This window comes from Callorhinus ursinus, unplaced genomic scaffold, assembly GCF_003265705.2.
Source record: "Callorhinus ursinus isolate GAN/ISIS: 27379988/994484 unplaced genomic scaffold, GSC_fseal_2.0 scaffold2, whole genome shotgun sequence".
Lineage (NCBI taxonomy): Eukaryota > Metazoa > Chordata > Mammalia > Carnivora > Otariidae > Callorhinus > Callorhinus ursinus.
In genome coordinates this window covers 32,034,494-32,051,283 of record NW_027397064.1, presented here as the reverse complement: position 1 = coordinate 32,051,283, position 16,790 = coordinate 32,034,494, and the positions used below count along the sequence as shown (strand labels likewise).

General features: G+C 35.4%; 1 protein-coding gene across 4 annotated transcripts in view; it reads right to left on the bottom strand.

Moving 5' to 3' along the window:
* ALS2 (alsin Rho guanine nucleotide exchange factor ALS2) overlaps positions 1 to 16,790 on the bottom strand; it is a 73,050-nt gene that overhangs the window by 16,582 nt on the left and 39,678 nt on the right. For all 4 annotated transcript variants that reach the window (XM_073880061.1, XM_025893238.2, XM_025893259.2 and 1 more), the window contains 11 exons: positions 11,630 to 11,792; positions 7,808 to 7,939; positions 7,276 to 7,404; positions 6,843 to 6,913; positions 6,367 to 6,433; positions 5,823 to 6,025; positions 5,639 to 5,704; positions 4,468 to 4,566; positions 3,522 to 3,686; positions 2,306 to 2,417; positions 2,015 to 2,092 (listed from right to left, as the gene is read on the bottom strand). In XM_073880061.1, coding sequence (XP_073736162.1) covers positions 2,015 to 2,092; positions 2,306 to 2,417; positions 3,522 to 3,686; positions 4,468 to 4,566; positions 5,639 to 5,704; positions 5,823 to 6,025; positions 6,367 to 6,433; positions 6,843 to 6,913; positions 7,276 to 7,404; positions 7,808 to 7,939; positions 11,630 to 11,792 — 1,285 coding nt within the window. The remainder of the gene's footprint in view (positions 1 to 2,014; positions 2,093 to 2,305; positions 2,418 to 3,521; positions 3,687 to 4,467; positions 4,567 to 5,638; positions 5,705 to 5,822; positions 6,026 to 6,366; positions 6,434 to 6,842; positions 6,914 to 7,275; positions 7,405 to 7,807; positions 7,940 to 11,629; positions 11,793 to 16,790) is intronic.

Sequence of the window (16,790 nt, the reverse complement as noted above, 5' to 3'; positions counted from 1 at the left end):
ACAGTTCAGCAAGGTTTCAGGATACAAGAACAAAACACATAAATCAATTGTATTTTTATATAATAGCAATGAACAATCCAAAAATAAAATAAAATAAATTCTCTTTACAACAGCATTAAAAAAGAATACTTAGGAACAAATTTAACCAAACCAGTGCAAGAGATACACACTGAAAACTACAAAATATTGGTGACAGAAATTAAAGAACATCTAAATAAATGGAGAGATGTTCCATGTTCATGGACTGGAAGATTCAGTATTATTAAAAATGGCAATTCTTCCGATATTGATCTACAGATTCAACACAATCCCTATCAAAATCCCAGTAGGCTTTATTGCAAATATTAACAAACCAGTCCTAAAATTTATATGGAAAGGTTAAAGATCCAGAATAGCCAAAACATTTTTAAAAATAACAAAGCTGGAAGACTTGTACTTCCTGATTTCCTAACTTACTAGAAATCTACAGTAATCAAGACAGTGCGGTACTGGCACAATGAGAGACAAGTAGATCACTGGAATAAAATTCAAGAGTCCACCCCCCCACATTTTATAGTGAATTAATTTCAGAAAAGTTGTCAAGAAAATTCAATGGGAAAAGTTGGAGGCAACTGGATACCCACATGCAAAAAAGATCAATTTAGATACTTAACCCACACCATACACAAAAGTACCTCAAAATGAGTTATAGACCTAAATATAAAGCTAGAACTATAAAACTTTTAGAAGAAAACTTTTTTTTTTGCATGCAAGCATGCGGAGAGGCAGAAGGGAGGGAGAGGGAGAGACAGGGCTTGATCCCACGACCCTGAGGATTGTGACCTGAGCCAAAACGAAGAGCTGGACACCTACCCAACTAAGCCACTCAGGCACCCTGAGAAGAAACTCTTAATAACCCTGAGTTATGCAAAAATTTTTTAGATATGACATCCAAAGCCTGATTCATAAAAATGTTTCTGATATACTGGACTTCATTAAAAAGTTTTGTGCTTCAAAAGGCACTAATAAGAAAATAAAAAGAGAAGCCATAGACTGCAAGAAAGTATTTGTGAATCCTATATCTGATATAGGACTTACATCCAGAATATTTATATAAAGAACCCTCACAATTCAATAAGACTATAAAAACAAGCAAATTCTTAAAATGTCAAAATATTTGAAGAGGTGTTTCACCAAAGAAGATATAGGAATCACTAATAAGAACATGAAAATATGCTCTACATCATTAGTCACTAGGAAAATGTAAATTAAAACCATGAAATATCATTTCACACCTATTAGAACTGCAAAAGGAAAAAAAAAACAGAAAATAAAAAATACTGGCAAAGATGCAGAGAAATTAGATTCCTCATACACTGATGATGAGAATGTAAAATGATGCAGCCACTCTGGCAAACAGTTGGCAGTTTCTTGATATGTTAAATATCAATTTACCATACAACCCAGCAATTGCGTTTCTAAATTCTTCCCCAAGAGAAATGAAACATATGTTCACACAAGAAGTTGTATTCAAATGTTTATAGTAGTATTATTCATAATAGTCTGAAGTGAGAAATGACCCCATGCCCATCAACTGGTGAAGGGATAAACAAAATGTGGTTTTAGAATTTTATTCAGCAAAAATAGGAATGATACAGGCCACAATATGGGAAAATCTCAAAAACATTATTCTAAGTGTAGGAAGCCACAGAGAAGAGCCCACATATTATCTGATTCCATTTATAAGGACGGACCTGAAAAGGCAAATCTACAGTTATAAAGTCCATTAGAGGTTGTCTGGGACTGGTGACAAAAACTGGGAGTGACTGCAAATGAGCAATAGATGGTGATAGAAATCTTTTTGGATGATGTGAAAGGATCTAAAACTGGATTGTGGTGATGGCTGTACAACTGTATTTACAAAAAGTCATTGAAATGTACTCTTAAAACTGGTGAATTTTATGGTAAGGTAGCTTTTTTTAAAGGTCAAGAAAAAATTAGAAGATTGTATTAGAGGAAGAAGAAAGTTTCCCACCTTTCCACTAAGAGTCCAGTCATCTGAAAATTCTCCCTCATATATAGTATCATCTTCGGAAAGTAAAACCCCATTTCCCTATGTGAAGAAACAAAACAAAAATCACAACAGATAAAATGCAAAGTAACTTCAAGTTCATAGAGCCATACCCCTCAAAGCCTTACATAATCTTAAAAGCCAAGAAAGACAGTACTAAGAAGGTAGAACATTAATAAAATGATGATTTAAAAGTTAAGGACATGGGAGTTTAAAAAAAGTCAATAGTAATTATATGCAAAATATTCTACTCACCATCATTTTATTAAGGTGAAAGTTGCCTTCATAGTATAATCCAAACTGGGTAACTACCACACCATTCCCTTGACATACGTCATCTTGCCACATTCCCATATACTTTTCCCCCCTATATGGAAATAGAAAAGAAATGAAATGAAAAACTGATATAAGAATGAGATGGAAAAAAACAATTATAACATGGAAGATTCCAAGCATCACCCCTATGTTAGTATTTGTTCCATTTTTCTGGTTAAAGTGGTTAACTCTGTGTCTCTTCAAACATGGGACAATGTGCTAACAAAAGACATCTTACTCAGAGTAATGTTCTCTCAGGAATTTAAATAATATAGTCTACCTGACATAGGTCTGCATATATTCCATGTATGTCCTTGATAACTGAAAAAAGGAATGCCAAGAATTCAACTCTAAATAATTTCATTCAAAATGTAATATGTAGACTCAAATTTATGCATTTTTCCTACTCCAAAACTTACTAACTTTAAAAAAAGAAATGAGGTTTATCATATAAAAAGTCTCATTCTTCACAAACTCAAACTCAGAGAAATCTAACTAATCTCCACTAAAAAAAAAAAAAATTAAGTATAAACTGCTTGTTAAATAATCATGGAGTTTAGTAATAACATCTAAATTTTAAAATCCCACATTATAAAAATAACATGAAGGGGGAAAAAAGTATATATTAAGTCCAAAAGCAAATCAGGCTAAATCAAATATGGAGGCAAAAGAAATACAATCCTCCCCAAGGTTTAGTTAATTGAATTTAAGCTTGATTTCCCGGTTGCTGGCATGGTAACAAGTCCCTGACCTAAAGAAAGACCTAAGCAGAAAGGTGTTTAGATGCCATCCTATGAGCCCAAAAGGGAATTTCCATTGGTTCCCTCTGACCTTCTACTCCTATTAGCTACAGATTGTTTTAAAGGTTTTACTTTTTATAATAGTTAACACTAAAAGCTTTGTACACATGGAGCTTTAAGGAAAATGGTACCAAGGTTAATTCTGAAAGGTTCTGATCTTGTAAAGAAGTAACCTATTATTTGGTTCATAAGCAAATGGATAAAATGATGCCTGACAACTGTGTCTTATTAAAAAAAAGTCTCAATACTATCCAATTAAGATGCTCAGCCTTCATAAAAGCATCGCTGTTACTGGAGAAGTATAGGAACCTTATCCTCTCACACTCAACTCTGAGATTAGAAGCAGAATACTGTACCTAGTGATATCATCAAAGACACCATATCCTGCTTTCTTATCCATTACCCATTGGCCAATGAACATGCTGGGAGAAGAGGAAGTCAATTTTCCACTTCTCAGGAGACCATGACCATGACGCATGTTATCTTGAAAACAGCCTTCAAACACTTCACCAGAGGCATAACTGTAGTTACAAAGAATGGATGAAGATCACAAACACATTGAATTCTGATGCTCATTTTTTTTTAAAAAGATTTCATTTATTTATTTGACAGAGAGACACAGCCAGAGAAGGAACACAAGCAGGGGGAGTGGGAGAGGGAGAAGCAGTCTCCCAAGGAGCAGGGAGCCCAATGTGGAGCTCGACCCCAGGACCCCAGGATCATGACCTGAGACGAAGGCAGCCGCCCAACCGACAGCCACCCAGGCGCCCTCTGATGCTCATTTTTACAAAGTTTAGGAAATTCAAAATTATACTCATGTCCTACTGGTAGCTATAATATTTATATGATTATTTTTCACCAATCTCAATTTTTTGTATTTGAATGAATGAAGCGTAGAAATTAAAGACATCATGGATGGTATTCTGTGTTAACATGGGGGAAAATGTGTATTAATCACATGGGAAAATGAAATAATGAGTAATCTCTGAAAGAATGATAGGTTTTGTCCATATTAGAGTTGTTTAATAAACATAAGATATAAATTTATAAGAAAGACATTTAACAGATTCTATGAGAAAGTTATGGTTTCAAAGGTTTGTACAGTTTTGTTGAAAACTAAATAACAACCTAATATTTTCATCTTGTGATATGAAGTTACCTTTAAAAGAAGACTTTTTAAACAGTTTCAGTCATAAAAAGAATAAAATATACTTACTCCTTGGAAATTTTGGCTACACATTTAAGTCTACATGATTCTTTGAAAAAGCAACACCAGCCCAACAACCTGTCCAATGTTATTACCTATAGACTCCTTGACCACACATTTTTCCTTCTTTCCAATGGCCCACATAATGGTCTTCTTTGTTCAATGCTTTGTTTGGGATTCTGTATTCTCCATATCTACCAAGGAGAATAAAAAACATCAGAAGATGCATTTAGGACATATTCACCTTTTCTATAGATGCACTTATAAACATTTTAACAACGAGAACAGGAAAAAGAATTACCTATGGGGTGAAAGGGGTCAATGGGGTTTTGGTTTAAAATGTATCTATTACCTAGGCTATCAGGCAAGTCTTAGGGGACTGGGGCCTCAATCCCACTAGACAGAGATTACGTGTTTCACTCCAACTCCAGTGAAAAACAGAAAACTTATGTCCTAAGCCTCTCTGCTACTAATTAGCCACATCACCTTGCCTAAGTGCAGGTACCCAGCTCCCTTACCCACATATGGTGGGGCAAATGAGATTATCTAAAGACTGCTTTCATCGTAAAATTCCATTAAAAGGAGATTAAAAGACATTACAAAAATTTATATCACACACACAAAAATCACCTATCCAATCTGTATAATAATCTTTTTCATACAGTAAAATAAATTACTTCTCTAACATGATATAAAATACTTCACTGCCATAAGTTTATCATGCAAATATTTTCACAGTGTTAGAAAACATGACAAGCTTATACAAAAATATTGTCACTTAAGTACCATTAGATAATACAGCATCTAGAAGATTTCTCCTTTACCACATCACTGAAATTAAAGATGACTTAAAATTACTGAAAGGAAAAAAAAAAGTAAAACTACTGAAAGGAAAATTTGTCTCTGTTCTTTGTGTAAAAGGGCACTACTATCTCAACAGTTCACCATCAATATTACCCCAGGTTTTCAGTCTTCACCACTGAGAAATGGACAGAAAACAGTCCCATTTTAACATACAGAAGGGCTGTGTCATTTGAGGTCACAAGGCTATCAAGGTAAATGATTCACCCCAGGTAAATCAAGGCTGCCTCCTATATTCCCAGCCCTCTTATGATCACACACCTGCATTGTAAGCCCTAGTACACTGCATGCATTTCTTAAAAAACAAAACAAATATCTATTTGTTTTGAAAATAACTCTCAATACATAATAATGTCATCAGTGGCTGAATCTGAATTTACTCTTAGTTTTACATGATCTTCTTACCCATCTTCCAAGCCATTCCTGAACATGCCAGAATACATCTTTCCATCTGGCCACTTCAAAACCCCCCTGAAATGCATAAGCAAAAAATAATTCAGATCAATGAATGTTTCAGATAACTGATACTTTTCCAGTATTGAACCAGACTATCATCTTCACCCCATGCATAAATCTTAAACATTTTCACCTGCCATGAGGCTTCCCTGAAAGCCAGCGTCCATCATAGGTTGCATCCTTCAGGCGAGGATCCTTATAGAAAGTGTACTTGGCACTGCGTGAAATGGGTGGTTCCTGCCTCTGAATACTGCTGCCACTTCCGTAAGGTGGAAGGTCAGATGTCCCCCTCAAAGCCTGATCCACAGCTTGGCTTATAGCCCGTAGCCACTTAGTCTAGGAACAAAAAAGTAAATGTCAATAAGCTTAAGGCAACAACTCATCAAGCACTGCTTTAAATCCTGATAGCTTTCCTTTCTATGAATAATTTTTTTGTCTCCTAATGTTTTTCTTACTGAGTAATGCTGACTGGCTCTTGGAATTCAATGCTGTATGTTTCAAGTCACATTAAAAACAAACAAACAAACAAAACCTATAGCCTTGGTTTAACGAAGACTTACCAGACATAATTATGGATCATTAGCCAAGGAAGAACAATTTTTATCTTTTCTTTCCTAGCATAAGAGACAGAAGTAGCCAGGCCAAAAGATCTAAAGAAAATATCATAATGGACTAACCTTTTCCTGCGGTGTTGATGAAATGAGAGTGAACTGCTCTTCAGGTGTAGTTATCTTTAAGCCATTCCTAAAACATTCACAAGGATAAATACCAGTAGGTATGACAACCTGTCATTATAATATCACTCCTCAAATATGAAAAGCAACTTGTTTATTTCAAGAGGAGTAGAAGTCAATTAAATGTAAATGCAGACATGCCCTGGGTTTGGCTCTCACAGTAGGAGACAGAAAAGGACACAGAGTCAATTTGCTCTGTGTTGAACAACGGGGATGTGAGCAATGGAGAAGCCCTCTACCATTTATCATGATCAGCCATGATCTTCACAACAGGCCATTTTACTATCTATAGGCTGGGAAGGTAAGCTTCATTATACAGAATGGGAAGGACTCCTGAGCTTTCTTTCATGTCTAAGGAAACAACCTAGTAGCAGAGGGAGAGAGTTAGGGTGAGGGTCCGGGAAAGGGGACATACTTACACACCACCAGCTTCTTCAGAAAGTGGCTCTGCCCATAGCGTGGCCAAAGGGAAAACATGATGTGTAGAGAACTGAAAGAAAACATGGAAACACATCTGAGAAAGCTCGGCTGGGCCCTGGGGCGTCCGCTATATAACCCCTTTCAAATGGTTAAGTCCACATGAGTGCTACCATCTCAGCCACTTAGTCCCCATAACATAGCTAATCCCAGTGGGTCTTGACATCTCCACTACAAGGACCCCTTCACATGGCTGATATTCATTTTCAAGCTGGAAACTAAAAGAGCTTGCTGAAATTTGGTCCAAACCACAAATGCAAGCTAAATATTCCTTTATTCAATAATCCAGCAAAATCACATTTTTTTTTTTTAAATCACAATATTTTTAATACAAACTGATGGTTTAATTAAGTAAAAGTTAGAACTCTGGCATACCTGGGCATGGACTAGGGCATCATTAAAGAGAATGAACCAATTCACAGAAAACCTCCCAGCATGCTGCAGAGATAGGGCTCGGTTACTGCTCTCACAGAGCAGCCGACGCTCTGGCTTCCTCAAGGAATCCTGGAATTGAAAACAGATACATAACTGAACCATCAGAATTATGTTAACATGCAAAGAGAAAATGAAAAAGACACAAATCAGGAGAGTTTGTTGGAGAATTTGTTGCTCATGGCTTAGCTTGGTGTTAAACCTGAAGTTAGGATCTGAAAATTTAATAAAAGCACTCAAAGGAAATAATTAAGAAAAAGACAGGAACAAACAAAAGGTGGTATGTGTTCAGAGAGGATTCCTAGAAATGAGGCTAGGTGTTGAGGTTTAGAGCAACTACTGCTGTGGTCGTTTGACCACCCTTAGAAAAGGGCTCATTAAAACATTATTATAAACAAATGAGGAATGGAGAAAATTATGACAGTTATGGATATGCCCGCTGTTTGCTGGGGTAATGACAACTGGCATGGTTTACCGTCATTTTCCCAGGAAAGGTCTTCCAGAAGCCCAGTGTGTATTCAGCTTCCTTCCTTTTCCTGCCGAGATGGAGAGCAAGAGACTCATAACAAGAACTGGAATCCTGTAGTTTCTGGTACTCTGGAGATGTCTGAAAGCCAATAATAAAGGGGAGAAAATGAATATAAAACAATTGTCCAGAATCTGTAGCCTCAGTATGGTGTAGATATACAGTATTAAATTTAGGAAAGAAATCCAAATAAAGAACAGACACGGTATACTAAAGGGGGCTGAGCAGAAAGAAGAGTGGTTCCAAAAAATTCTACTATACACATGTACATATGAAACAGAGGAATAACTCCAGGGGAAAAAAAGAAATACTGGCAGTTATCAGTGAGGAAAGAAGCAGAGAACTCATCATAGGGCAAGAGTTCTCAAATGTTTTGGTCTCGGGATATCCCTCTATTTTGCTTATATGGATTGTATCTATTGATATTTACCATATTAGAAAATAGAGAAATAAAAATAACCTTTAATCCATATTAACTCACTTTAAATGCAGTAACAGTTTAAATGAAAAATGACTATATTTTCCAAAACAACAACAAAATGCTTATTGAGAAAAGTAGCATTGTTCTACATTTTTTCAAATCTCTTTCTTATCTGGCTGACAAGATGACAGCTAGATTTTCATTTCTGTTATTGCACTTAATCTGTTGGTTGAAATAGATGCAGAATATCTTGCTTTATGAGGATATATAGTTGGAAGGAGAGGATTATTTTAATAGCCATTCCAAATAATAGTGGATATTCTTTGAAACTAAACCAAAAGTTGCTAAGTAGTAGGTTCTTAAAGAGTAGCTGAAATGTAGAATCTGAAACTATATTAATCAAACCTTTCGTACTCTACTACATTAAATCCACAGATCTCTTACACTTTGAATAGATACTTTACCTATGCATGATTTTATAGCATGTGGATTAGACATCTGGAAAAAATACTGGTTCACTGAATAATGCAGACCTTCCAAATATTGATACATTTTATTATACAACATCAAAAGTTCTATATTATCACCAATCTCATCAGAAAAAGTTGTCAAGTACTGGGAAACTGCCAAACTCAACAGTGACACATACATGTTACCCACATTGTACTTTTTGCTTCAGAGTTCAGATTTTATCACTGGCCACAAATACTGTCAGTTGTTCTCCTTGAAGTGACAGGTTCATTTACTCATTTTTGAGAAAACATCTGCCTAATACCCAAATCTGAATAAACATAGTTATCTGTCAATTGTTTTTTCAAGTTAAGGAAAAAAAAAAGCAGCTCTCAACTCAAAAGATAGTAATCTGGTGCTTTTTCTGGAAAAACCTCCATCCTTCGGTATGCAGCAGAGCCGCTCTGCGTACTCCCATCTCATCACACAGAATATTAAGATCTATACTTCTGTGTGTGGTGATGGATATTAAGGAGATTTATCATGGATGGTCATTTCACAATATATACACCTATCAAATCATTATGTTGGATACCTGAAAATAATAGAATGTAACAATTATATCTTAAAAAAAAGATATAAACTCACTTGTTGAGGTTAAATAAAATTAATGATTTTTGCTGTGTCATCAAGAGTATTTCTAAGTGAAACCGGCATATTTTTACTTCTTTTGTTTTTTAACTGCAAGTGCATGGCAGCAAAGAACACAATGACTAGTTTGGTGACACTGCCTTGATTCATGCTAAGGAGATAGCAGTTCTGTCCAGCTTTAATTTTGCACCACTGGTGGAAAAGCAAATGTCTCAGTATTGTCCTGAAAACAGTCTGATCTTGTGACCCCTCCGAAAGGGTCTTTGGAACCCCCAGGGGTTTGTGGGCCATGCTTGGAGAACCAACCACGGGATAGGGTATAATTGCCACACTAGCTAGAAAGCGAGCAGAAGGTAAAACAAAAGGATGACCCCTCACATTCATGAGTAATTACTTCACATTCCACAATTCTTACAGTGATTCAGATTCATTTTCCATTCATTTAAAAAACATTTAATGGCATGTACTACATACAGTATATTCTGGGTGTCAGGGATAAAAAAAATAAGGTACAATCTTTGTCTTCCCGGAGCTTAAAAACAAAGCAAAAAAGATAGAAAAACGTACAACATAGCAGAATAATGCAATGGTTTTGTTAATAGGCTATCTATCAGAAGAGACAATATAGTAAAGTAGTTAAAAGAATGGACTCTGGAACCCTTGGATATAAATTCTAGCTTGACCAATGTGCCTCAGTTCTTTCATCTGTAGAAAAGGGATAATAGTAATACCTATTTCACAGGGTTGACATGAGGATTAAATGAATACATATAACATGCTTAGTACTTGGCACATGGAATGCATTTAATAAATACTAGGTATTATTTTTATCTAGAGAAATTTATATGTATATATGATGTCTAAGTTGTACCTGAGATTTACTCAATAACAATTTGCAGTGTTGGAATATGGCCATGTGTTTTGGAAAATTTGCACAGATGATTTTGATCCCCAGTACTGGGGATCATAAGAGAATAATGGGCAAAGACAGTACTAACAAAGCACAGAGAAAGGGGTAACCCAGAAAGGGCTTCATTTTCATGATAAAATGACTTTTGACCCAGGCCTTGAAATTTTCCCATAATGAGGATGGCGGTAGAGTGTCTCATGAAGGAAATATAAAACATGTATGTCCAGGGATCTGAACTAGCATGTAGGACATAGAATGGTAGATAAGACTAGAAACAAAAGAGGGTATCAGATAATAAAGGGCCTTAAATGCCAAACTAAAGAGTCTGGTTTTTCACACAGAATTAGGCCCCTTCAGACTGGAAACTGTACTACCAGACTCTCTGAATAGTTCCAAGCTGGTCTGGGAGGGAAGATCTTTGTTTAACTGAGGGTACATTGAGATGACATTTGCATCTCAGTGGGTTACTTGTGTAGCTCAAACCTTCATTGCTAAAACTACATCAGTTTGAGTTAAAATTGAAATCAGACTAAAGAAAAGATCTATGAGACCACAGTAGAATCAAATATAAAAAGCCCACAACAGTTTGTGGGTCACTCTGGAGACTGCAATTTGTCCAAATAAGGAGGTAAGTTCCAGGATTTAAAAAGATTCTAAAGTATATGAGACCCTAGAATCATTATGGTTTCTCTGGAGCCCTTCAGAGTGGGAACAAAATGAAACTACATATTTTAGTACAATTGCAAAGGTCAATGTCTCAGGACCAGCTTTAACATACACGCATATCCTACAATGGTGCTAATTTTCTAGGACTCCACCCAACTAATTTCATATAGAAAGTGGATCACTTAACATCTGAGAAAATCCTGAAACACTGTGATTTCTCATAGCATATGCTAAGGTGACCCAAATACCTGGCATGAGTCTATCCTGAGTCCTGGCCAGGTGGTAATTCCACTGCCTTACAGGTATCTCATTACACAGAAAGCCAGGATTTTAAAAAGCTCTGTGTAACTTGTACTAGTATGCACTCAATAAACTTTGACAACTACTGAGTATGTAACATAACTGGGTCTCAACTTGTGACACAGTTTCATAAAATGAATACAAAATTAATCTTGATAAGGTCCCGAGAAGAAACTAAATCAATGGCAAAGGGAACTAGATTTACCTATGGTCAAACTTTCTTCTTTCATGTTCTTGAAGAAAAATAAGTTTAATTAGATACATATAAATAGTAAATTAATGGAGTTTGAGATCTTGGGGTAGCATAATCCAAACAAACAACTATGATCCTTGGCTTCCCAAGAGTTCAAATGAGATATTTATGGGAGCTTACCACTTCAAAACAGGTAGCAAGCTTTAGCAAAACCTTAGCATAATTATGAAGTCGTCTGATTGGCAAGAAAAACAGAGTATTCAGTATTTCCATCAATTGGGTGTTTTCATCATTTACTTCTGATAAATCTTGTAACAGCTCCTGGTTTTTATTTAGGAAATCACTAGAGATAGGGGGAAAAAAGAAATTTAATTAATCTTTTTGGTACTGAAAAATGTATGATATTGAGTAGATATATTTCACTAGATACTACTTTTTTCAGAATGCATGTTTTTAGGTGCTATGAAAGTAGAATATAAATACAATGAAATAAGACAGATAAAATTAAAAGAATTTCCCTGCCTAGAAAATAGATTTTTACATATAAAAAGCAGCATATGGTAGCAACAGTAACTCTATAATAGAGATGATTAATCACAAACTGTGCCTTGAGTTCTAGGAAATGAATCATGCATCACAGTTTCAGGGAATAACTGGAGACCAGCTGACATCATTACCTGTTAATTTCCAAGCCAAAAGTCACAGCAATAAATGGCAAGACTAATTGCTCTAATCAGTTGTACTAAACTGAAATAATGGAGAAGAAAGCTCTTTGCCCCAACACAACTGGCATGTAATATTAAAATACTTCTAATTTTTTTTTCTTCACCTAATAAAAATTAATTATGAGAGTAATGAAAAGCTGTAGGTACCAGTACTACAATTAACAGGAAACAGTTGAGCTAATTCTATGTGAAGATTTCAATGCTGAAATCTTCAAAAGCATTTTAAACTGAAGCCAACATTTAGTTTTTATATTCAGTTTTATATAAGTTCATTAAAATTTTATCGCAAATTTTAATGGTGACCAATAACCCCGAGACTATGATCAGACCAAAATACTTAAAAGATGTGAAAGAAGAAAAAAAAAGATGTGAAAGAAGAGTTGGTGGGACAGAATAATAATTATTACCTGCCCCTTAATAAGCAATAATTATGTATCAGGTACTACCCTGAGTGCTTTATAAGCATTATATTACAATTCTTACCTACAAGGCTTCAAATTAGACAATGTCACACAAGACTATAAGCAAGGACGAATCACTTTATAATCCCTCAGAGGACTGTAGAATAAAGAAATGTTTAACTCAGAAATTATGAAGTATTATCTTGGAATGGAAAATATGTAATAATTTCCAGGAACCCAAAAGTTCAATAGCACAAATTGGATTGTCTTATAATGCAATTAAGAGACCTGAGAGTGCCCTGGGGAATGTCACCCAGATTTTTATTTATATTTGGCTTGTGTGGATGTTCCTACTTCCTCCTACATGTTCTGCTGCTGAGATCAGCTAAGAACACTCATTTAACCCCACAGAAGTGTTCTGCTTTAATCTGCTCCTGAGAGATTGAAATAGCACATGTTGAACACATACCCACTATGACATTTCTTCTGCATGCCCAGTACTAGACCAGAAATGTTCCAACTCTTTTAAGTCCTATTACTTTTCAGTACTCACTCAGGTCCTTGCCTATGGACTTTCCCAAAAAGGCCCTTGTATGTTCTCAGGAAACCTGAACCAAGGACTGTTCAGCTTATCTTCTCTTGGGAGTTTTAATCTAATAGTGGCAATACTGCTCTCCCTTTACATGGCTAGGTTTGTACTTGTTACTCAAAATTAATACATTAAGGCACTTGGGTGGCTCAGTCAGTTAAGCATCTGCCTCCAGCTCAGGTCATGATCTCAGGGTCCTGGGATTGAGCCCTGCATTGGGCCCCCTGCTCATTCCTGCTTGTGTGCTGTCTTTCTTTCTCTGTCAAATAAATAAAATCTTTTAAAAAAATAATTTAAAAAATTAATACATTAAAGGTAGAACCTAAGTGTCCATCAACAGATGGATGGATAAACAAATATAGTGTGTGTGTGTGTGTAGTGGAATATCATTCAGCCATGCAATTTTGATATATGCCACAACATGGACAGACCTTGAAAACATTATGCTTAGGGAAATAAACCAGACACAGAAAGACAAATATTATATGATTTCACTTATGTGAGGTACTTAGAATAGGCAAATTCATAAAGACAGGAAGTGGAATAGAGGTTACCAGGTGCTAGGGGTGGGGAAAGGAAGGAGAAATCATTGCTTAATGGGTACAGAAAGAGTTTTTGTTGGGGATGATTTTAAAAAGTTTTGTGTACAAATAGTGGCTATGGTTTACACAACATAAATGTTCTTGGTGCCACAGAATTATACACTTAGGAATGTTTAAAATGATAAATATTATGGTATGTATATGTTAGCAAAGTAATTTTTAAAAAACCTACATGATGATCAAACCACCAGGCTAGCATGAGTTGAGTAGCTAAATGATAAATCAGCTGAGTGATGAGAGCTTGAGCAGCAACATCCAAGACCTACTAACTGCCATGTGGGCTCACCAGCTATGCTCTAGAGGTTCTCTTTTTAAATAAATACTACAAAATAATTTAAAATACTGTGTAAATAGAAGTTGTAAAAAGATGTTATTATTACCTTTTAAATATGTAAAACCCCGGGGTTCATGAACCACAGCTTGGGAAATGCTGCCCAAATCCAGACTTAATATTTGCTTCCATAGCTTAAAGTCACCCATTGTTTATTAATTGCTTAACACCTGCCTAGGTTCTAGCAAGAGGCTTTCACTTATGTCATCTGCTTTAGCTGCTCTAATAAGGAGTCAAGTCAATTCCTGAGTACTGTGAACTCTGGAATTAGAGGAAGGTTAACAAAAAATAAAATAAAGCTAAATAAGGCATCAGGGTCACCAACTACCCTTGTCCTTCAAGAAGCCCAGAAACCTCCCCATTTTTAAATTGTCACAAATCTCCACCTATTTTTGCATCCTCCTATAACAAAGTTGCTTTTCTTCAAGCATTACTATTTGGGAAAATAACCATTCTTTTTTTTTTTCTTTCTTCATTTAATTACTGGTTTGGCTGCAATCATTTTCTCCTATTTTTTGGCCAAGATTCAGCATTTCACCAACACTAAGGGCTAAATAAGTTTTTAGTCAATATAATATATAGATGTATAATAAATGTAAAATCAGAAATTACAATAAATATAAACTTGTCAGTTAAAAGCCAGAAACTCTCAGATCAAAAAACAACAAAGCAGTAAGTCCACCAATTTGCTGTTTACAAGAAATATACAAAAATATTACAATATAATACAGGCAGGTTAAAAGTAATAGAATAGAAAGTGTCATTATATTAATATAAAACAAAATAGCAAGATCAAAAATTTTAAACTAACTACAGAAGGTTAAAATAAAACACTCTTTAACCTGTCATTAAAAAAATGAAGGGGACTGGGGCACCTGAGTGGCTCAGTTGGTTAAGCGTCTGTCTTTGGCTCAGGTCATGATCTCAGAGTCCTGGGATTGAGCCCCGCGTTGGGCTCCCTGCTCAGCAGGGAATCTGCTTCTCCCCTCTCCCTTTCCTTCTGCCCCTCCCTCCTGCTCATGCCCACTTTCTAATAAATATTTTTTTAAAAAATGAAGGCTGAACCCTTGTACTTTGGAAATGAAGGACATAATAGGAGTCAAAGAAAAATTCATGATGGAAATTAGAAATATATTTACAATTGAATGGTTATAAAAACAAAAGGTATCAAAAGTTTTAAGATACAGCTAAAGCAACACTTGGAGGGAAATTTATAGCCTTGGATAAGTACATTAGAAAAATCCAAAGATTGGAAAACTGATGAGCTAAATGCTAAACTCAGGAAGTTGGAGACATTAACAGGGGAACACAAAGAAAGAAGGAAATAAAAGGCAGAAATTCAGGGCACCTGGGTGGCTCAGTCAGTTAAGCATCTGCCTTCAGCTCAGGTCATGATCTCAGGATCGTGGGATGGAGCCCCATGTCAGGCTCTGAACTCAGCAGGGAGTCTGCTTGTCCCTCTCTCCTCCACCCACTCTTGCTTGCTCTCTCTCTCTCTCAAATAAATAAAATCTTTTTTAAAAAAGGGCAGAAATAAAATAGAAAACAAAGAAAAGTAAGTAGTAACTAAAGCTTAATCTTTGAAAAGAAAATTAAAAAGGGTAAACTGCTGACAAAACTGACCAAGATAAAAAGATAAAAGACTCAAATACATAAGAGGAATGAAAAATAGGGAATATAACCACAGTTATTATGGAGATGAAAACATCTTAAGACAACTGTAGGAATATTATGCCAATAAATTTGAAAACTTGGATACAATAATTTCCCAGAAAAATACAAATAATTAAAGCCACAAGAAGAAATAAAGACCTGAACAGATCTATTAATTAAAGAAATGAAGTCAGTAGTTTAAAAACTCCCTACAGAAATGCCCCCACAAAAGCCATACTAATTTTAGATGAATTCTACAAAATCTCAAAGTACAGATATTCCCTATCTCATGCAAACTATTCCAGAAAATACAAAGTTCCCACACTCACTTTATGATTGCTAGTGCAATCTTCTTATCAAAACTTCAAGTTCAGAAGAGAAGGAAAACCTCACATTCATATAGATGCAAAAATCTTAAATATTAGCAAATTGAGTGCAGCAATGTACTGAAAAACTAACACAGGCAGACCACTGAATTTATCTCGAGAACTCAAGGATGTTTACCATTTAAAAAAAATCAACTGCTCTTCAACTTTCAGGAATAGAAGGGAACCCTCCCCCTCCTTTTTTAATAAGGGAGCCTTTTAACCCTATAAATGATATTTACCAAAAACCTAAGGCAATCATCTTTAATGAAGAAATACTAAAACTATTCCCCTTGAAGATCAGAAATGAGACAAGGATGTTATTACTCTATTAGGATATAAGATCAAAAGCAAACATGGCAAAACATTAACGTCTATTAAATCTGGGTTGTGAGTATATATTTTATATGTTCACTATTAAAATATAACTGAATTTTTTAAACTTGCCTTTATCTCTAGGTCAACACTTGTTGAGAGTCTACATAGTTCAGAATGATTAGCCTCATGTAAGAGGCTTTTATATTATCCAGAAGCTAAATGCAAAATCTTTATGCTTGTGCAACACTTTGTGTTTTTCCCTATACCATCACATACTTTATTTGTTCCTCACAACCAGGGAAAAAACATTTCTATTTTTCAGATGAAAAAAATTAGGCTCAATTTTGTGAAGAGAGT